This window comes from Triticum urartu, chromosome 3 (genome assembly GCF_003073215.2).
Source record: "Triticum urartu cultivar G1812 chromosome 3, Tu2.1, whole genome shotgun sequence".
Lineage (NCBI taxonomy): Eukaryota > Viridiplantae > Streptophyta > Magnoliopsida > Poales > Poaceae > Triticum > Triticum urartu.
In genome coordinates, this window is record NC_053024.1 from 464,589,537 (window position 1) to 464,611,756 (window position 22,220).

A 22,220-nucleotide genomic window follows, 5' to 3' on the forward strand; every position below is an offset into this window, starting at 1 on the left:
AGGAGAAAGCCATGCCTGGATAATGGTTGGTGTGACAACGGCAATGTCTGTTATTCCTCTTCCCTGAAGGCACTTTCTAAAAACTCTAGGTGGATGATATGCCTGATGGTGGAGGTCGACATGGGGATGGAGATAGCGGCTTGGTGACAGGGGAGGTGCTTGTAGTGGATGAGCAACATCTAGTTTTGGCATGATTGTTTTAGGCAAATTTTAACTGAATAGTTTCCCGACTGTTAGGATTTTACATGTTTGTCTTCTAATTAATCAACACATCCCCGGAGGTTGATTTTTGGACTAGTTTTTCTTACAAACACGTCCGTTCACTTCTTCATATTATGAAATATTGAGAATACAGTACTCTCTTGAATGAGGTATAGTATGGGAGGCGGCCACTATAATAGGCAACTTAACTACACGAATATTGCATCATTTTCCATTTATATCTCCAAGAAAGAAAATTGGATTGTGTTAAAGAACCGTCCTGCATTTTCGCCTTCCTAGCTGGCCCCTCTCACCCCTCTCTTGCATGCATACAACAACACATAAGCATGATATGAGCAAAGACACTTTTGATTTCATATTTTATAGAAGTTTTATCTCCTAAATTGTTATCTCGGTTGATGATCTGCCTTCATCATTGGGTTTTTTTGCGACGAGATCTTCAAAAGTACATTCCATGTTGACATGTTTCGACAACTTTTTTTCCGTTGGCACTTGTCGGATTACTCCCACCTACTTGCCATGTTATTAGTCACCCAATTGTCAGATTAAACTAACTTGGTTGCCATTGAACATCGATATATACACCACTAAAGATTGGTTCATGGTACTTGTGTTGGTTGATGCATTTTCTTACTTATTATTAACACATGGATACCCGTCTCCCTAGCTCTACATACTCCCTCCGTTCCGATGAATAAGCCGTACTTCATTTCGTTAAGACAAGACTTTGACCAACAATTACTCTTTTAATATTTGATTTATGTGATACAAAATCGCAATCACAACAAAGTACTTTTAAATATGAATCTGTATTTATAGAGTAACTATTGGTCAAATGCATGTCTTAACGAAATAAAATACATCTTACTTTTAGGAATGGAGGTAGTAACATTGCACTCTTTAAGAACATACAAAATTGTTGTTTCGTAATGACGATAAACAAAATGTGATAGCTGGTAATGACAAAAAAAATCGTTGAAACATATCAACATCTTGTTTCGAAGTCCTCATCGAGCCAAATCCACCGGGAAAGATGGGACACTATTTGGATTAACAGCTTGTGAGGTAAATTATATTAAAATTCAAAAAAAAACATGAGGTAGGAGATTCTTGCATGCATGTAAATTCCATTTAAAGAACTTCGTTGTTAAATTGCCATTGGGCAAATTGGTAGAAGAGTTAGAATGCCTGAATTTCCCCCACAAAAATGCCCAGAATTAAGCCGTCCGTGCTCATCTTCTTTATAGAACTATAAGTATACCCCCCTAAATAGACGTCGTCCTCTACGTGCGAGGTTAACAAGAGAAATGTTTAGAGTGATGAAATTCAGAAATCGGCCGGCCTTGGTGTGCCATAGTGGCACATGGCCGTCGATCAAGAGAGAGAAACCGTGGCGTCGCAGGGAACGAACGACCCAGTCTAGGTGGAATCCACCCTAGAGAAGAGAATATCCTCAGCATCGACAGCCTGTCTTATATGATACCACCGATAGCAAGGGCATTCCAATCAAACAGAAGGGAACCAAAGTGCAACCAGCACCGTTCGCACCACTTCCAGGCAGCAAAGTTAGAACAGCCAGCGTCAGAAAAATGGGAAACAACTATAGTACGATTAAGTTCGAAGTAGCTAAAACGTAAGTTTCCGGCAGCACACTAGTGACAATTTCAAAGTCTCAGGGTGAAGTCACCTAAATTACAGGAACAGAAAAGCAAATCAAGCATAGTAGCAACTACAGAACGAAAACCAATATATAGAAGAACAGCACAGGACACACCCAGACGACAGTGGTCACCCTTACTTCGCCTCCCTCTCACGATTCCACTGTTCGATCTTGGCCCTGCGCTCCTCGCTGTTCTCCCTCACAGGGCTTCTTGCACGCCTCGGAGGGCTGCCTCCATACCTACGCCTTCCTCCATCGTCGTGCCTTTCATGCCTGCTGCTCCCACCCCTCCGTCCACCGCCACCGCCGCCACCACCGCGACGGAAATCATCACGGCCACGATAGTCATCACGGTCACGACGCTCTCTCCTATGGTGTGGGCTTGGGCTGCGGCTCCTTCCTCTTTGCGATCTCCTGTAGCGCCCAAAGAGTTTCTTCCTGAGATCCTTACCTATCTGCTTCACATGCATGAAATTGCAGTGCCCACCACGAGTGCAGGTGTTCTCCTCATACTGCCTGCAGGTCGCTTCACGGAAGTCCGTCACAGGAGAGAAGTCAACAATTATTAGGCGACCAGAGTAAAAGCGTCCCTGAAGGGCGGTATGAGCTGCTGCTGCCTGATCTTCCTCTCTGAACTGGACATACACATTGCCTATCATGTGATCAGAAAGGTTGTCACAGACGTTGAGGGTCTCAATCTCACCAAACTTGCTCAGTTCCTCAAAGATATCCTCATAAAAATCTTCAAAATGCTCCTGCATCTTGCGGGGATCTATCGGCTGGCCTTGAGCATCAACCCCAGGGGTAATCATATCAGGGCGCTGATACATGTTCATGAGCACAATAGTAGGTGATATGGTTGGCCTGTTATGGATGCGAGAGCAGCGATCGCCATGACGACAAGCTCCAATCTTGAAGTAAAATGGACAGTTGACCCTGTCTTTCTCTGTACCAAATATTGAAGCCAAGTGTTCCGCCATTGTTTGATATCAGTCAAGCTGACCACAAGCCTGCAAAGTCAAATGTTTAGTGCACAATCATCAAAACACATGTTAGCAGTGCTCCGGTATGCATAAGGCTCTTAGTCTTTAAAAGAGTAGCACCTTGCATAATCAGCATTTAAATTAACGTCTAAGTGTTTCATAGATTGCTGACCTAAAACTAATTAAACTATAATTTGTTTCAAAACTTATATGGAGTAAAAGTAGACGCGTAACAGCGATCAAAATTTGTGATGTTGCAAGAGCTGCTAGTTGATGCAAGAAAAACAGAAGGGAAAATTGTATATGCCAGATTCTAACCCATGTAATTCTCACCAAAGGAAAATGCCTTGCGCACAACTAGTGTTAAACAGGTGCTATCTATTTCACAAACTGTGTGAGATTTTTTCCAAGTGGATGAAGCTATAATAGCACGCCGTACTTTTATTTACTATCTTTAACATTACAGATTGGCAACCAGTAACTTGAAGGACTTCAATTGAGCATTAAGGTTAATTTCTGAGGAGGAGCAGCTAGGGCCTGCAGTACAAAGCATAACACTAATCCATACTGTGTCTTATGACCTAACTCAAAACAGTTAATATTGAAACATGCAGGATATAGAAAATAAATCATATACAGGGTTACAGTGTTTTTCGAATGAAGCCATTATTTGGCCTAAAATCCGAACTGCATTCGGATAGTGAAAAGCAAAGAACGAAACCCTGCAACTGCATAAACAAGGTAAAATTTCAAACCAAGATGCTTAGTGCCTCAGTCCCTGCAACTGCAAAAGAGCCCACAAAACCAAAAGGCACAAACAAAGCAACTTTTTGTGTCGCACATGAATACTTCCTTCTCAGGTAGGCCATGCTATATCCGTCCAAAAAGAATTCTATTTCGTCCATTTAAAAACCTAATCTGCACACCATTTTAGATCATTAAATCGGGGGAAAAAGGTCCAGGAAATATACTACTATCCAGAATAGTACAAAGATGTGGAGCACTTAGAAATATGTATAATAATTACAGCAAAGTACATGCTTAACCCAGAAAGGAGCAAAAAAATGTATATATAAATAACATAATTTGCTGTCATGCTGGGTGAAAATTCTAGTCTCGCATTTCAGAGACTATCACATCCATTAAGTGCCACATATATGAAACGAGCTACAAGATTGGTCCAGTAGTTGGATTCTCAGAGAATTTATTTGAAACTTTGCAAGTTTTTTTACTAATAATACAATAAAATTAGTCATGACCAAATGATAAGCTTCGACATAAAATGATTATGTGATTGAGAAGTTATCTCTTACAGCACCTTGGTGTGCAAGACAGCGCGAGCTGCCAGTACAAAAGAAGCGACACCTCCCAGACAGCTACTGGGCAAGGTTTGTGTGCAAAGCAAAATTATGGCTGTTATCACTAGCAACACAATTGATACATACTGTACTAGTTGCATATCCAGCCATCGAATTTCTGTGTTGCAAAGAAAATAAAATTGATGAGGGGTGGTTCCACCCGCTCGATTTTTCTACCCCACGATTGCACCACCAGACGCAAAGGTATTATCATACCCCCAGCTACATACGCAAAACGAGCGCCTACAACGAGATGAAAATTGAACGGGGTGGCTCGGCACGCGGATTCGCGAGGTCGGGACAAGATCCTCTACACGGATCTAATTTTTCCTACTTCCCCGAATCCAAAATCGAGAGTAGGAATCGGCAGATTCACGGGGTCGAATCGAAAAGAGGTCGCGTCGAGATCTGGTAAAGCGAGGGGGTGAAGGGTTAGGGTTTTAGAGGGGAGGAGACGCGCACCTGTGAAGCGACGAGTCGGAGGAGGGTCGTCGACAGCTGCGCTCGCACCGACGAGAGAGAGAGAGAGAGAGGGAGGGTGGGGGACGAGCGAACGGCGTTTGTGGGTGGCGGCGCGATGAGGCGTCCCGTCCCTATATACCGCCCACGCTGCCTGGACAGTCCTGTACCGGCCCGATTTATTCGAGTCCCTTGGAGACTCCTGGACCGGCCCGGTTTATTCGACTATGTCGACGGGTCGGACCGTGGGGTTTCGGACAGGATTTAAAGGGCAAAACTTCTATGGGCTTCGATGCGGGGATTCTGCCCACACATTCAAGGGATCGAGCAGCCCACACAGCACGTCCTACCCACTGTCACATGGGGTCCATGTAGTCTTCACACCCCTTGCATGTCTTTTTTTCTTGTGTACATGGGCATCAGGGTTCCCTTGCACGTTTTGTTTGTCCCCTTGTGAGACAAAAAAGCCTGGTACCCCGTTTCAAAAAAAAAAAAGCCTGGTACCACATGCAGCCAATGAAAACTTCTAAAAAAGGACTCTCTAATAGTCTCTAGGTTTCATGAACTTCTTTCCAAAATGTGAACACTTTAGACACATGAATACTTTTAAACTTGTATGTATTTGTCAAATGTGTGAACACGTTCGAAGCAATACATGAACATGGCTTGTAACTGTACGGACATTTTTCAAACCCGCAGACATTTTTAAATCATGGACACTTTTTTAAAAATTTATGATCAATTTTTAAAATGTGCGAACATATCATGCGAACACTTTATAAAATGTCATGAATATATTTTAAAATGTATGAATATATTTAAAAGAAACAACATGTGCATTTTTTGAAATTTCAAGAACATTTTGTAAAATACCTTGTGAAATTACTTGCACATTAATTATTTTTAAAACTTAAGTAAAAAAGCAACACAAATATAAAATAAAAGAAAAATAGCTGGCCAACCTATATTAATTGGTCGCACGAAAATATAAATTAGCAGGCGGGGCAATGCTTTTGGACTCTAAGAATCCTATAGCAACCTGGCGCTGGTCCGCAATGCACCTTGGGGTGTGGAAGGGAGACAGGGGAAACAGTGAGTCTAGAAAATTAATGCTTGAAACCCAGCGATCATTTTACAAACAAATCACTATTTTAAACTTTTTCATATTTTAGCCTGATTTGACCCCTTTCAAAAAAAATCCTGACCTTTTTATGACGCCAACATTCATGACTTTTTGGTTGCATGAAAAACGTCATGGTCCATGTTGTTTGCCCCTCGACAAAACGCCATGGTTTGTGGCATTTCATCCTCTCTCAGAGACGCCAAGTCACACGGGAGAAACTTTAGCATCAAAACGTCATGGACCATGCCGTTTTCCATGCAACCCAAACGTCATGGACGTTGGCATCACCAAAAATGGTCATATGAGGATTTTCTTTTAAAAGATGGTTGAGGGAGTCCTGGATTAGGGGGTCTCCGGACAGCCGGACTATATCCTTTGGCCGGACTGTTAGACTATGAAGATACAAGATTGAAGACTTCGTCTCATGTCCGGATGGGACTCTACTTGGCGTGGCAGGCAAGCTAGGCAATACGGATATGTATATCTCCTCCTTTGCAACCGACCTTGTGTAACCCTAGCCCTTTCCGCTGTCTATATAAACCGGAGGGTTTTAGTCCGTAGGACAACGTACAATCATACCATAGGCTAGCTTCTAGGGTTTAGCCTCTCCGATCTCGTGGTAGATCAACTCTTGTAATACCCATATCATCAAGAATAAATCAAGCAGGACGTAGGGTTTTACCTCCATCAAGAGGGCCCGAACCTGGGTAAAACATCGTGTCCCCTGCCTCCTGTTACCATCCGCCTTAGACGCACAGTTCGGGACCCCCTACCCGAGATCCGCCGGTTTTGACACCGACATTAGTGCTTTCATTGAGAGTTCCTCTGTGTCGTCGCCGTTAGGCTTGATGGCTCCTACGATCATCGATAACGATGCACTACAGGGTGAGACTTTTCTCCCCGGACAGATCTTTGTGTTCGGCGGCTTCGCACCGCGGGCCAACTCGCTTGGCCATCTGGAGCAGATCGAAAGTTACGCCCCTGGCCACCAGGTCAGATTTGGAAGCTTAAACCACACGGCCGATATCCGCGGAGACTTGATCTTCGACGGATTCGAGCCCCTGCCTTGTGCGTCACACGGTCACGATGAGTACGATTTAACTCTACTATCGGACAGTGTCCAGGAGATCGCACCGGCAGCCGCTCCGACTCTCAATTCGGAGCCAGTTGCGCCGTCCATGGACAGGTGGATGGACCCCGACGCGGAGGCTGTATCCTCAGCGGCGATCGAGCCGAATATCGACCTTACCCTTCACGAGAGCCGTGTTGTAAAACTGTCGGATCCTTCTCCGGCCACGGACTCCGAACCGCTTGCGCTCGTTCCTAACGAATCCAATTGGGCGCCGATCATGGAGTTTACCTCCGCGGATATTTTTCAGCACTCGCCCTTTGGCGACATATTGAACTCATTAAAGTCTCTCTCCTTATCAGGAGGATCCTGGCCGAACCATGTATGGCAGGATTGGGATGCGGGTGACAAAGAAATTCACCGCCCACCCACCACCCACTTTGTAGCCACTGTCGATGACTTAACCGACATGCTCGACTTCGACTCCGAAAACATCGACGGTATGGACGACGATGCAGGAGACGAACAGGAACCACTGCCCACAGGGCACTGGACGCCCACTGTCGGTGTCAAAACCGGTGGATCTCGGGTAGGGGGTCCCGAACTGTGCGTCAAGGCCAGATGGTAACAGGAGACAAGGGACACAATGTTTTTTACCCAGGTTCGGGCCCTCTCGATGGAGGTAATACCCTACTCCTGCTTGATTAATATTGATGATATGGGTAGTACAAGAGTAGATCTACCACGAGATCAAGGAGGCTAAACCCTAGAAGCTAGCCTATGGTATGATTGCTGTGTATGGAGTTGATTGCCTACGGACTACAACCCTCCGGTTTATATAGACACCGGATAGGGTTAGGGTTACATGGAGTCGGTTACGATGGTAGGAGATCTTGAATATCCGCATCGCCAAGCTTGCCTTCCACGCCAAGGAAAGTCCCATCCGGACACGGGACGAAGTCTTCAATCTTGTATCTTCATAGTCCAGGAGTCCGGCTGAAGGTATAGTCCGGCTACCCGAACACCCCCTAATCCAGGACTCCCTCAGTAGCCCCTGAACCAGGCTTCAATGACGACGAGTCCGGCGCGCAAATTGTCTTCGGCATTGCAAGGCGGGTTCCTCCTCCAAGTCCTTCATAGAAGATTGTAAACACCAAGAGTAGTGTCCGGTTCTGCAAAATAAGTTTCCACATATTGCCATAGAGAGAATAATATTGACACAAATCAGACCTGCCGACGTATTTCGCAGTGCGTCATCACACTACGGCCAAGTCCTTTACTCGAATCGTTTTTTACTTTTCCACCTCAGCATGTTTTGCGAGGCGGTTTCCTTGGCACGTGTTGTCAAAGCAGAGATCGTGTACCCCCTTTACGGGATTCTCATCAATACGGATGTGGGTAATCCAACTGCGCCACTTATCACGGCGCTTGGGAGGCAAGCGAGTTTTACTAGGCAGGTGGGGACGCACAACCGCATCCGCCCATATAAGGGGATAAGGATCCACCTTTTTACCTACGCCTTCTTCCTCCTTTGCCTATCCATCTCCTGCGCACTCGAGCTCCAGCGCCCAAGCCCGCACTTCCCACCTCAACCTTCTCCAGCAATGTCCAGAGCGGGAGGCAAGTGGATGGTCTCCTCCGTCACGGAGGGCCATGTCAAAAAGCTAAGGAAGGTCGGATACTTGTCCAAAGACATCGCGCACCGGCTTCCCGAGGAGGGGCAGCTTCTCCCCACCCCAAGGCCCCATGAGAGGGTAGTATTCCTTCCCCACTTCCTCTGCGGACTGGGTTTTCCACTTCACCCATTCGTCCGGGGGCTCATGTTCTACTACGGCCTGGATTTCCACGATCTGGCCCTGAACTTCATCCTCAACATCTCGGCGTTTATCGTCGTGTGCGAGGCTTTCCTCCACGTCCGCCCCCATTTCGGCCTCTGGCTCAAGACCTTCAACGTCAAGCCCAAGGTGGTGCGCGGCAGCCAGGCGGAGTGCAGAGGCGCCATGGCGGGCAAGATTGCCAATGTCCCGTGGTTCGAGGGCTCCTTCGTAGAGACCCTAAAGGGGTGGCAAGCCGGGTGGTTTTACATCACCGAGCCACGCGATCCGAAATGGATCACAGCCCCCAAGTTCCGATCCGGACCCCCCACGCGGCTCATGTCCTGGAAAGAGACGGGCCTATCATGGGGTAACGAGGAAGAGGTGACCGGACTGAAGACATGCATGCAGTCCCTGGTAAACAAGCCAATCAGGCTTGTAAATGTAGTCCAGGTCATGCTCGTTCGCCGAATCCTCCTGTGTCAACAACGGGACTTTACTCTGTGGGAGTTCGACCCGGCACAACACCGAACCCTTAACAGGCTCTTCGGCACGACGTATGAAGACGTCTGGAAGGCGCTAATCAAAGGTGCCGAGGCTCCCACATCCGCTTCCGAGGACCGCGGATACAGCTCGCAGTGTCACGCTAGCGAGGTAAGCTATTTTCACCTTTTACAGGATGTTCAGCTTTTTTCATAGTTTAACTCTATGCGGGATCTAAACTCCCTTACCTTTGACAGGCTTGGCGGGCGATATCCGGACCGATTAACTGTCCGGCTCCGCTGCCCGAAGACCCAGCCCCAGCTCTACTAGTGAAGCTGCTAGCTCCGGCGCCTTATGTGGTGCCGGAAAAGAAGGCCACGGGGACTCGAAAGAGTTCCCGGCATATGGTGGTGTCGGACTCGTCGTCCGACGAGCCCGAGACGCACCCCTCCCGTGAAGACGAGGAGGAGGAAGAAGAAACCTCCCCCCTCCAGCGGGGGGAGGAAAGAAGAGGAAGGCCGCCCCAGTAGGGGAGGCCGAAGGGTCCACGAAGAGGAAAACCCCTCCGCCGGACTACGCCCCTGACGCCGATGAGGACGAAGAGGAGTGGCCGGACAGGGCCAGGCGTCCGGCGAAATTGTAAGTTCGGATATCAGAATAACTCATGATGTTCCTTTGTTGTACAGCTTTCCCTAATGTCGAATGTAATTATGCAGTCCACCCCGGGCCGAACTCAACGAGTCGTCGAGCGGCTCCCTGGATTCATCGGACGTGAACTCAGTTCCGCCCGCTGTCTCCCCCCGCACTGCGGACGACGCCGAAGTGGCGTCGCAACGAGCTCCGGGGCAGGAGGAGGTGGTCCTGGAGGAGCCGCAAGGCGACCTCCCGGACCCCAGGAGTAAAGGGGACAAGACCCCCCAGGGCTCCAAGTCCAGCTTTGTGCCGGACACCGCGCCGGAATCTTCAACAGTTCCGGACCGTGGTAGGCGAACTCCTTCCAAGAGGAGCAAGCCTTCTGAGCCGGCGGCCTTCGTCCAACTGGAGGTGCCGAACAATCTGCTTGAGGTGCTTGACGGCGCCTCCATCGACGAGGAGCACCGTACTATTATGAGTACGGTGATCCAGAAGGTTCAGTCCGCCAAGAGCGGACTGACTGAAGCTTGCGCTAGCCTTTTAACAGGCTTTGAGGTAAGTAAAAAATATGTTAGAATATAACCGCATAGACAGTAGCCCTTGATGCTCTGTTTGGCGTTCAGAAAGAAAAGCCGAATAGAGGATCTATTAAATTTCGCAGGAGTCTAACAATAAAGAGTCAATATGCGTATGCAGGCTTCGCTGCTAGCCACCGCCGCACTGACTGCGGAGGTGGGTGCCCTGAAACAGGGACTCGAGCGGACCGAGCAAGAGCTCGGCCTTGCCAAGCGGCAGCTCGAGGAGAAAGAAGGTAAGAAATACCTTACAGAAAAAAGTGCCTATAGAGAGGCGTGATTGCAAAAAATAACAGGATTGCACTACTTATTATAGGGGCCACGACTGAGGTGGCGACCCTCAAGCAGGCGCTGTCCGAGGCCGAAAAGAAAACGGCCGCGGAGCACACCGAGCGAGAGAAACTTGGGGCTCAGGTCAGCGAGGTGCAGCAAGAGCTTCAGGCTCTCATGAAAAAACATGAGAGTTTGGAGCTTGAGTCAAAGACCCAAGCGTCCGAGCTCGGGGCGGCCCTTGAGACTGCCAAGTCTGCCAAGGCCGAAGCCCAAAAGGCCCTCCAAGAGTTGGAGGAGATGAAGAAGATAGCGGCGGGTAAGGCATTCTTTATGCAAAGCAGAAATATAAAAGTAAACTACTTGTTACTTACCCGAATCCGGAGTTCTCCAGGGGCATTCGCAGATCTTCCCCGCAGCGTATCCGACGCCGCCGCATTCTACCGAGCTGAAGAGGGCAGCTCGACGGAAAAGGTGTTCTGGTCTCAGTATGCTGAGGCCGGACACCCTGTGCCCTTGAGCGACCAGCTGAAATAGCTGGTCGAGCTCCACAAGGCGGCCGAACAGGCCATGAAGGGCTTCATAGTTTGGCTGTGGCCCGGAGAGGCCCTGCATGGGAGCTATTTCGGGCTGGTGCGGCGGCTGGTGGAGGCCTGTCCAAGGCTCGAGGTCATCAAGCGCTCCGTCTGCATCGAAGGTGCCCGTCGGGCCCTTGCCCGTGCAAAGGTGAAGGACGGGCCGCCGCCGGGGAAGGAGCCTCGCAAACCCGAGAACTATTACAAGGATGTTCTTGCGGGTGCCCGCCTTGTGGCGGATGAATGTACCAAGGATGTAATTTTTGAATAAACTCGCTCTTTTTTATCCTGTGCGCTGAAAACTTGTTCATAGGCGCTTAAGCAATGCTTGTTGAATTTAAAATATTATTTTTTGTGCGGCCGTTTATCAAAAAATTGAGAGATGGCCAGTCGTCGGCTTCTGCCCCCATGCCACTAGTGCTGGGGTGTTCGGGATAAACCTGAGCGCTCTTTTTCCCATAGTTGGGTCCTTCGAGGGAGGCGCTCAGCACAACGAACCAGGCAATCGGACTATAATGCTTGAACACTCTCACTTAGCCATAGAACTTTATAATTTTAAATTTCGGCGAAGCCCCTAGTTCGGAAGACCGAGTTCGGGGCGCTATCCACGCCTTGGCCGGACAAATCCGTCTCCTCGCTCGAAGCGGCATAAGTCTTTAGGGACTCGAAAAACCTCTCGAACAGCGACCGGTCTCTCGCCTCATCATGACAGTCAGTTTTAGCTTTCTCCACTGAGGTCCTTAACCCAGCTCAACCGGGGCACAATCGCAGTGGTTCTCCTAGTGCTACCTTAGCCGATATAGCGGAACGTAAGGCACCAAAACATAGGAGCCGGGCAAACCCAACTATTGACCCAAATCATGATTCGGAGCCGATGCATATAGTGCTATAAGTTCGGGGTGCCGCACTTGTGAAAGTGTACGAACTTCTCACACCATATTAAAGGGTACTGAAGCCCCTGGCGTACTTGCCGTACCACAGTGTACGGGTGCAACATGTCATTAATGAACATATATAAAAGAGAGTAATGCAGAAAATAGACAAAAGCTATGCATTGTTTATAGAGAGGCTATTTATCAAAGCCGAACGATACAAGTAATGCGATAAGCAAAAAGATATTGGACTATTCAGTATGTCCTGACCAGGGGCAGGCCGCGGAATTGTGTTTAAAACAGGCATACCGCTCGTAACAGAGACCACCTAGGAGTTCCATAATGCGGCATGGTTTGTATGCCTCCCTGGATCTTGCATCGTTTGTGCGGCAGTCAAATTGCTGAACAGGTCGTCCAAAGTATGGAGTCCTGAAAGTAAGAAAAAATTAAAAAAAGAATCCGGCAGCCCCTAGTACGTTTTAAGCCGTATTTTGGGTGTGCCATTATTGTGCCCCTTCCCCTGTGCCCATGGTATTTCAAGGGCGTAGTTATGTACGTGAGGTACTGGTTTCGCTATGTCGTGAAGGCTGGGGTTGGGGCCGCATTGCTACGCTTGCTCAGAGTGTGCCAGGCGGTCCTGCTGTGGGTTACTTCGGGCGCGCTTGGCAGTATCTGGCTTTTTAATGGCCGGACTGGAGAATTGCCTGAAAAGGCTACTTTGTACCTCCGCTGCGAGAGCCGCCGTATGCTCCTCCGTACGGAGGGAGCGTTCGGTGTTTCCGTTGACCGTAATTACTCCTCGAGGGCCTGGCATCTTGAGTTTGAGATATGCGTAGTGCGGCACCGCATTGAACTTTGTGAATGCGGTTCGTCCGAGCAGGGCGTGATAGCCACTGCGAAATGGGACTATATCGAAGATTAACTCTTCGCTTCGGAAATTGTCCGGGGATCCGAAGACCACGTCAAGTGTTACTGAGCCTGTACAGTTGGCTTCTACACTTGGTATAACGCCTTTAAAGGTCGTTCTTGTGGGCTTAATCCTTGAGGGATCTATGCCCATTTTCCGCACTGTATCCTGATAAAGCAGGTTCAGGCTACTGCCGCCGTCCATGAGGACTTTTGTGAGATGAAATCCGTCGATGATTGGGTCGAGAACCAATGCGGCGAAGCCGCCATGACGGATGCTAGTGGGATGGCCCCTTCGACCAAAAGTGATCGGGCAGGAGGACCATGGGTTGAACTTTGGGACGACTGGCTCTATCGCGTATACGTCCCATAGCGCACGCTTCCGCTCCCGCTTGGGAATGTGGGTTGCGTATATCATGTTCACCGTCCGCACTTGTAGGGGAAAGCCCTTCTGTCCATTGTTGTTCGGCAGCTTGGGCTCCTCGTCGTCGCTGTGCAGCCCCTTGTCTCTGTTTTCGGCCCTTAACTTGCCTGCCTGCTTGAACACCCAACAATCCCTGTTAGTGTGATTGGCTGGCCTTTCGGGGGTGCCATGTATCTGGCACAAGCGATCGAGTATTCGGTCCAAACTGGATGGGCCCTGAGTATTCTTTTTGAATGGCTTTTTCCACTGACCGGATTTATAGCCTTTGAATCCGGCATTGACTGCCGTGTCTTCATTGTTGTCGCTGTTAACGTGGCGTTTTTGCTTATTCCGACGTGTCCTGCCACTTTTGTCCTTGGTATCCGAATTACCAGGGTTCTTTGATAAGTTGTTACTGCGAGCTAGCCAGCTGTCTTCTCCCGCGCAAAAGCGGGTCATGAGTGTCGTGAGGGCTGCCATGGATTTCGGCTTTTCCTGTCCCAGGTGCCGGGCAAGCCACTCGTCGCGGATGTTATGCTTGAAGGCTGCTAGGGCCTCTGCGTCTGGACAGTCGACTATCTGGTTTTTCTTTGTTAGGATCCGTGTCCAGAATTGTCTGGCCGATTCTTCTGGCTACTGAATTATGTGGCTAAAAGCCTGCGTTTAAAACGCTCTTGTTCGGCGGGGTCTGATGGTATGACGAATTCGTCGTCATCGAGGCTTACCTCGTCTTCGGAGGGAGGCGTATGGTTATCATCCTCGACCTCTCGGTCTGCCGCTCCCTCATGAGGGTTGGCTTCTCCATCTTCCTGTGCCGAATCTTGCTGAGGTGGGTGTTCTTCGGCACTATCCGGGGTAGTATTGTCTCCCGTGCCGGAATCACCGTTTTTGCTTTGGCGGGATTTAGAGCGGCACCGCTGACGCCGGCGCTTTGGCTGTTTCTTGGGGGCGTCACCCCCCACTGTTCCATCGCCATCTCCATCTTTTGGAGTATCCACCATATATATGTCATATGACGAGGTGGCCTTCCAGTGCCCTACAGGTGCTGGTTCCTGTTCGTCTCCTACATCGTCGTCCATGCCGTCGATGTCTTCGGAGCTGAAGTCAAGCATGTCGGTTAGATCGTCGACAGTGGCTACAAAGTGGGTGGTGGGTGGGCTTTGAATTTTCGCATCGTCCGTATCCCACCCTCGCTGACCGTAGTCCGGCCAGGGCTCTCCTGATAAAGAGAGAGACTTAAGAGAATTCAGGATGTCGCCAAAAGGCGAATGCTGAAAGATGTCTGCGGTGGTGAACTCCATTATCGGCGCCCAATCGGATTCGATTGGCAGGGGCGCTGGAGGTTCGGAGTCCGGGGAGGAGTCCGGATCCTCGGAGTCACGGGTCGTGCAGAGTGCGGGGCTGGAGTTCGGCTCGATCGCCACTGAGATCGCAGCCCCTGAGGCAGCGTCCAACCGCTGATCCTCGATCGACGCAGTAGGCTCCGAATCAATGGTCGAAACCGATGCGTATGCGGCCTCCAAGGCGCTGTTCGGCGACAGAGCTATATCATGCCCATCGAGATAGTGCGGCGCGCTTGGCTGTGGCTCGAATCCGTCGAAGATCAAGTCCCCGTGGATGTCAGCCGTGTAGTTTAGGCTTCCAAACCTGACCTGATGGCCAGGGGCGTAGCTTTCGATCTGCTCCAGGTGGCCGAGCGAATTGGCCCGCAGATCGAAGCCGCCGAAGACGAAGATCTGTCCGGGGAGCGAAGTCTCACCCTGGACCGCATCGTTGTTGATGATCAAAGGAGCCATCGGGCCTAAAGGCGACGACACAGAGGAACTCTCAATGAAAGCACCAATGTCGGTGTCAAAACCGGCGTATCTCGGGTAGGGGGTCCCGAACTGTGCGTCAAGGCCGGATGGTAACAGGAGACAAGGGACACAATGTTTTTTACCCAGGTTCGGGCCCTCTCGATGGAGGTAATACCCTACTCCTGCTTGATTAATATTGATGATATGGGTAGTACAAGAGTAGATCTACCACGAGATCAAGGAGGCTAAACCCTAGAAGCTAGCCTATGGTATGATTGTTGTGTATGGAGTTGATTGCCTACGGACTACAACCCTCCAGTTTATATAGACACCGGATAGGGTTAGGGTTACATGGAGTCGGTTACAATGGTAGGAGATCTTGAATATCCGCATCGCCAAGCTTGCCTTCCACGCCAAGGAAAGTCCCATCCGGACACGGGACGAAGTCTTCAATCTTGTATCTTCATAGTCCAGGAGTCCGGCTGAAGGTATAGTCTGGCTACCCGAACACCCCCTAATCCAGGACTCCCTCACCCAGTTCATCACATGACGTATACATGGTGGACACACCAAAAGAAAACAACGACGAGGAACGGAAGGACACAACGAAGGATTGTCCCCTCGAGAAACAGTCAAAGTGGCAGCGTAAGCGCCGCCCCAAATCCCGCCTCGGCAGAAACAACAATCATGTAGACCCAGCGTTAGAGCAGGGAGAACCATCGCCGGACCACGGCAACACGGAGAATCAAATCGAACAACCCGACTCTGTCAAAGATAATAGTCCGGACGACATCACACCGGGCAGACACCCGGAGCAACAGAATGCCCGTCAAAGGCTTGTTGCCACCGCGAGGAGTCTAAAAAAGCAGAAGCAAAGGCTCAAGGCTGCGCAAGACACACTCAAAATCAGATGGAGTAAAGTACTCAACACAGCAGCAAAGTACGGCGGTAATCGTCCCACCAAGAGCTACCCGAAGCGGAAGTTGCTACCTGAATTCGATGAGGAAGCCTCAGATCCCCCACAACCAAAAATTAAAATGGCTATCTAGCCGGATAGACGACCTCACGACCAACATAGAGCGGCAACCAACGCCGCACATAAGCCAATACGCGATCCACGCGAGGGCTTGCATCAAAAGGACGGCGCAACCAGATCCATCTATGGACCACATAAGCGCGCTCCAGCATACGATGCAACACAACAAACATCCGAACAACGCGGTACACCCAGATACAGGGGTGCCGCACACCCCCCATGTTTCACCGACGAGGTGCTGGACCATGAATTTCCAGAGGGATTCAAACCCGTAAACATAGAGGCATACGACGGAACAACAGACCCTGGGGTCTGGATTGAGGGCTATATTCTCCATATCCATATGGCTCGAGGAGATGATCTCCACGCCATTAAGTATTTACCCCTCAAACTCAAAGGGCCAGCTCAGCACTGGCTTAAAAGCCTCCCCGAAAGCTCCATTGGAAGCTGGGAAGAGCTCGAAGACGCTTTTCGGGCAAATTTTCAAGGGACTTATGTCCGACCTCTGGATGCGGACGATTTAAGTCATATAACTCAACAACCCGGAGAGTCAGCCCGAAAGCTTTGGAACATATTTCTTACTAAAAAGAACCAAATAGTCGATTGTCCGGACGCCGAAGCCTTGGCAGCTTTTAAACACAGCGTCCGAGATGAATGGCTTGCCAGACACCTCGGCTAAGAAAAGCCGAGAACAATGGCAGCATTAACAAGCCTCATGACCCGCTTTTGCGCGGGCGAGGACAACTAGCTAGCCCGATGCAGCACCAGCGACCCAAGTACATCCGAAGTTAGAGATGGAAATAGGAAATCACGACGCGGCAAAAATAATAAGCGCCGGAATAAAGAAGACAACCCGATGAGCACAGCGGTGAACGCCGGTTTCAGAAGCTCTCGGCCAGGTCAGCAAAAGCCGCCCTCTAAAGGCGCCAGAGATGAACTGTCCAGCCTAAACAAAATTCTTGACCAAATATGTCAGATCCATAGCAACCCCGATAAACCTGCGAATCATACCCACAGAGAATGTTGGGTCTTCAAGCAGTCCGGCACGCTCAACGCCGAACATAAGGGGCAGGGTACACCAAGCGAAGACGAGGATGAGCCTCGCAAGCAAAGCACTGGGGAACAGAAGAAATTTCCACTAGAAGTCAAAACAGTAAACGTGTTACACGTGATAAAGGGGAGAAACAAAGCGGCACTCCCAGATAAATATGCCCAAGGGCCTATCACCGCGGAGTTCTGCCACTGGCCGTCTCAACCTATCACCTTTGACCATCAGGATTACTCAGCAAGTATCCGGAGCGCAGGATGGGCTACCTTGGTATTAGATCCAATAATTGACGGATACCATTTCACGCGAGTCCTGATGGACGACGGCAGCAGCTTAAACCTGATATATCAGGACACAATCCGCAAAATGGGGATAGACTCAACGAAAATTCGCCACAGCAATACTACCTTTAAAGGAGTAACGCCAGGCCCAGGGGCTCATTGCACGGGCTCCCTGCTACTAGAGGTTATATTCGGCTTCCCTGATAACTTTTGTAGCAAAAATTTAACCTTCCACATTGCTTCGTTCCAAAGTGGCTATCAAGCACTACTTGGACGCGAAGCTTTCGCTCGCTTTAATGCAATACCGCATTACGCTTCCCTCACGCTTAAGATGCCCGGTCCACGTGGCATCATTACAGTATATGGAAATATTGAGCGTTCCCTGTGTGCCGAAGAGAATGCGGCGGCCTTGGCAGCCGCACACTAAAACGGCCTCACCAACTAAAGCATTCGATAGGTCGTCAAGACTAAGGACACGGCTAGACGAGTCTGACGCAGCTATATGTAATTCATACAGGTTTGATGGCCACACCCCTATCACAAATACAAGGGGCTCAACGCGCGCAGACAAGTGGCAATTTTTACTCATATTGAGCGATACCATGGTTCCTCTCTTTTACAGATGACCATCGTGCTACACCCGTCCAGGATACGGCACAACGGAGACACAGGCGCAGACGTGCAGCAGGGACCCGTTCCAAGGATTCTTTTTAGATTAAGACCCTGCGTCAACCTTTTTTACTGTCTCTTGTTGATACACATCCCTCGGATTCTCAGTACAATTGAGAAGGATGCTGATGTCTTGGCATGTGGCCACGTCAGAATAATGCGCGTACCTGGACACCAGGGGCTTCTTACAAAGGGCACTGTTTACGCCCGGTTTACACCACAAAGACCGAATACCTTAGGGAGTGTTCGGCGTTGCGAGTTTGGCCTTATATGCATCAGCTCGGAATCATGTCTTTGGTCAAATGTTGGGTTTGCCCGGCTCCTGTGTTTTGCTGCCTTATGTTCCGCTCTATCGGCTAAGGCGGCACCGGGAGAACTACTGCGATTGTGCCCTGGTTCATCCGGACGAGCACCTCAGTAGAGAAAGCCGAAAACTGACTGTCATGATATAGCATGAGACTGGTCAACCACTCGATGACCTATCGGAATCTTAGAATTCCTCCGCCTTAATGAAGGGCCGTTTCCCGGCCAGGCATGTACGCACCCCGAATTCGGGTGAGTGCGGAGCCACCAGGGGCTACATAGTAGCCCCACTGTCAAACTCCTCTGGCTAAATGAAAGTGTTAAAGCATTATAGTTCGGTTGCCTAGTTCGCTGCGCTATCACCTCTTTAATAGGACCAAGATGTTGGATTAAGTGTGAACACGCGTCTTCTATGAACACCCCCGCATTATATGCGTGGGGGCTGAAGCCAACGACTGCAATCTTTCAGGTTATACACATGTATACATAAACGGCCGCACAGGAGGCATCATAATACTTTCAGGCAAAAGTATAAATACAACCTTGATAAATTTACTAAAACATTGTTTTCAAAATGGAAATAGATGTCACTCAAACATAATATTCTTCGAGCACTGGGCCTCTATCAAACGAGCACCCTTAAGAACTTCTTCAAAAAAGTGCTCGGCAGCCACTCGGCCTATGGCCGAACCCTGCGCCGCAACAGTGGTAGCATCCATCTCCGCCCAGTATGCTTTGACACAGGCAAGGGCCAACCGCGAGCCCTCTATGCATGCCTCTTCATCGCATTGATGCGCGGCACCGCACCAAGGAACTGCTGCACTAAGCTGAAATAGCTGTTCGGCTTCGGCTTTTCCAGCCACTGATGATCTACGACGGACCTCATGGCAAGTCCGGACAATCTATTGAGTTCGGCCCATTCGGCAAGCCGATCAGTTAGTGGAAGCGGACGCTCTGGAACGTTAAACTGCGACCAGAATAGCTTGTCCATTTCCCGATCTGTTTGATCTCGGAAGTACTCGGCCGCATCGACAACACTCGCCGTCAAATCCAGGTATGCGTCTGCCGAACTCCACAACCGATCCAGAGGGGCATACCGCGGATCTCCAAACTTCCTCCGCAGCAAAAAGGGCTTCCCAGCCACAATATCACCGGCTTCACGCAGCTCCTCCTTCTTCGCTCTCATGGCAGAGCGGGTGTCTTTGGTCGCCATCGTGGCCTTTTCAAGGTCCGTTGCCTTCGCTCGGTTCTCTTCTTCAAGGAACTGGCAACGGTCGGCAGTGTCTTTTAACTCTACGACCATCTTGGCCATCTTCTCTTTGCTCTCGCAATGTGCAGCCTTCTCGGATCTTAACTCTTCGGCCGCCTTCAAAGCAGCCGCATTACTACTTCTTGCTTGATCTTTGCCTCGGGCAAGTTCAGCCCGAAGGGTCTCCACGGTGGTAGCTCCATCTGCAGTCAAAACACATTAAAGATACCGGCATCACGCTACTCTTGCTATGTGACATTCACCAGAAAACATCACTTACCTTGTGCCTCGTCAAGCCGCTTGTTAACAAGCTCGATGTCGGCATCTGCCACATCCAGTTGCCGCTTAGTTCGGCAAACTCATTAGTCCGGCTAGCCACTGGAGCTTCCATCACCTGCACATAAAGCGGTATGGTTATTACCTGGGACTATGATCCTCTGTTTGCCGCCGTTCTCGGCGACAACCAGAGTCTCAGGGGCTACTATCTACACAGGGCACACCTAAAAATGTGCGGTACTATCACAAATGTACATCATTTTACGTACCTCAAAGCCCGTCAGTAGACTCATAAAGGCATCATGCAACCCGCTTTCGACGGACGAAATCCTTTCCATCACCGTACTCATTAACGTACGGTGTTCTTCTGAGATGGTCGCCCTCTTTAACAGATCCCTCAGTATGTCCGACCGTTGTACCAGACAGCGCCGGACTCCTTTGTTTGCTCTCTTCAAGAGCCGGATGCTGGGGACTTTGGGCGACTATAGGATTATCTTCTGGCCTCACCGGATTCGGAGAGGCCCTCCACGATGACACTTCAAGGTCGCCCGCTTCTTGAGCGGGGGAGTCCGGGGGAGGCGTTTCGCTCTCCATCATCTCCGGAAGAAGGTCCCCTAAAGACGAGCTCAGTTGAGAAGGGCTAAGATCCGAACTGCAAGATAAACGCTTCGGTCATTTTCCTCGGAATTAAGGTAGAATATCTTTACTATTAAGTGTTTTTTGATCACTTATGGCTCGTTAGAGGGCTGATCCCCGCGCGGACTTTTTGCGGCCAAAGCACCCTCTGAGGCAGGACCCTCTGGTGGAGACTTCTTCTCCCGTTTGGAAGCCTTGGTTTCCGGATCGTCAGAGGCAGTCCTCTTCCTCCCCGACGCGAGTGAAGGTCAGATTCTTCCCCTCGGTTATCCTCCTTCACGGAGGTGCTCATTCCCTCGGTTGGAATTGGTAGCGATGGGGGCCCGCTTTCGCCGTCATTATTCCCCCCTTTATCTTCCTTTGAGGGCTCCGGGCAAGGTGCTAGCTCGAGCATCTTTTCCAGTACCGGATTGTCTAAACCCTCAGGAAGGGGGGCCGAACACCGAATCATCTTCGCCTTTGTTAGCCAGTCCTGGTCAAAGAGTGATTTCTCAAAATGACGTCATGATAAATGAAAGACGGTGTGTTCGGCTCGAGGATTACTTACTTGATCGGAGATGCAGTTGCTACTCAGGCCCACGTCCTCGGTAGTATCCGGACATTCTATTTGGGCTCCGAAGAATGATTTATACATCTCCTCGTGCGACAGGCAGAGGAAATTCTGAATAGCGCGCGGTCCTTCTGGGTTGAATTCCCATAAGCGGAGGGGCCGGCGTTTGCAAGGCTGGACTCAACGAACCAGCATGACTTGCATTACCATAACCAAACTAAAATCTCCCTCGAAGAGATCCCGGATGCGGCTCTGCAATATAGGCACATCCTTGGCTGGACCCCAGCTCAGCCCCCTGCTGATCCATGACATCAGTTGTGGTGGAGGGCCCGAGCGAAAGGTGGGGGAAGCTACCCACTTGGCACTTCTGGGAGCGGTGATGTAGAACCACTCCCGTTGCCATAATCCGGACACCTCTGGAAAGGAACCTTTTGGCCACGGATCTCCTGCAATCTTGTTTATTAATGCGCCTCCGCACGCTACATGCTGCCCCTCGACCATCTTCGGCTTCACGTCAAAGGTCTTGAGCCATAGGCCGAAGTGAGGGGTAATGCGGAGGAAGGCCTCACATATAGCAATAAATGCCGAGATGTGGAGAAAGGAGTCCGGGGCTAGATCGTGGAAATCTAGCCCGTAATAGAACATCAAACCCCTAACGAAGGGATCCAGAGCGAGGCCTAGACCTCGGAGGAAGTGGGAGATGAACACAACGTTCTCGTTGGGTTCGGGAGTAGGGACGACCTGCCCTCGGGCAGGCAGCCGATGCGAAACCTCGGCGGTCAGGTATCTGCCTCCCTCAACTTCTTGATATCCTCTTCCATAACAGAGGAGGGCATCCACCGGCCTTGAAGGCTAGATCCGGACATGATTGAAGGTCCGAAGCACCTGACCTGGGCTTTGGGTGTTAGAACTCGAGGCGGGGGGGGGGGGGAGGATTCGATTGAGCACGGGAGGGGAAAAAGTAAAAGCAT

General features: G+C 49.9%; 1 protein-coding gene across 2 annotated transcripts; it reads right to left on the minus strand.

Moving 5' to 3' along the window:
- Positions 1-1,806: 1,806 nt before the first annotated feature.
- LOC125544360 (splicing factor U2af small subunit B-like) lies at positions 1,807-4,842 on the minus strand. Of its 2 annotated transcripts, XM_048708023.1 has the most exons (3): positions 4,686-4,833; positions 3,707-3,783; positions 1,807-2,892 (listed from the first exon to the last, which is right to left on the minus strand). In XM_048708023.1, the coding sequence occupies exon 3, from the start codon at positions 2,860-2,862 to the stop codon at positions 2,017-2,019; it is 846 nt and encodes a 281-aa protein (XP_048563980.1). In that variant the 5' UTR covers positions 2,863-2,892; positions 3,707-3,783; positions 4,686-4,833; the 3' UTR covers positions 1,807-2,016. The 2 variants fall into 2 exon arrangements, with proteins under 2 accessions (XP_048563980.1, XP_048563979.1); XM_048708022.1 differs by lacking the exon at positions 3,707-3,783 and having other exon boundaries at positions 4,686-4,842.
- Positions 4,843-22,220: the final 17,378 nt, after the last annotated feature.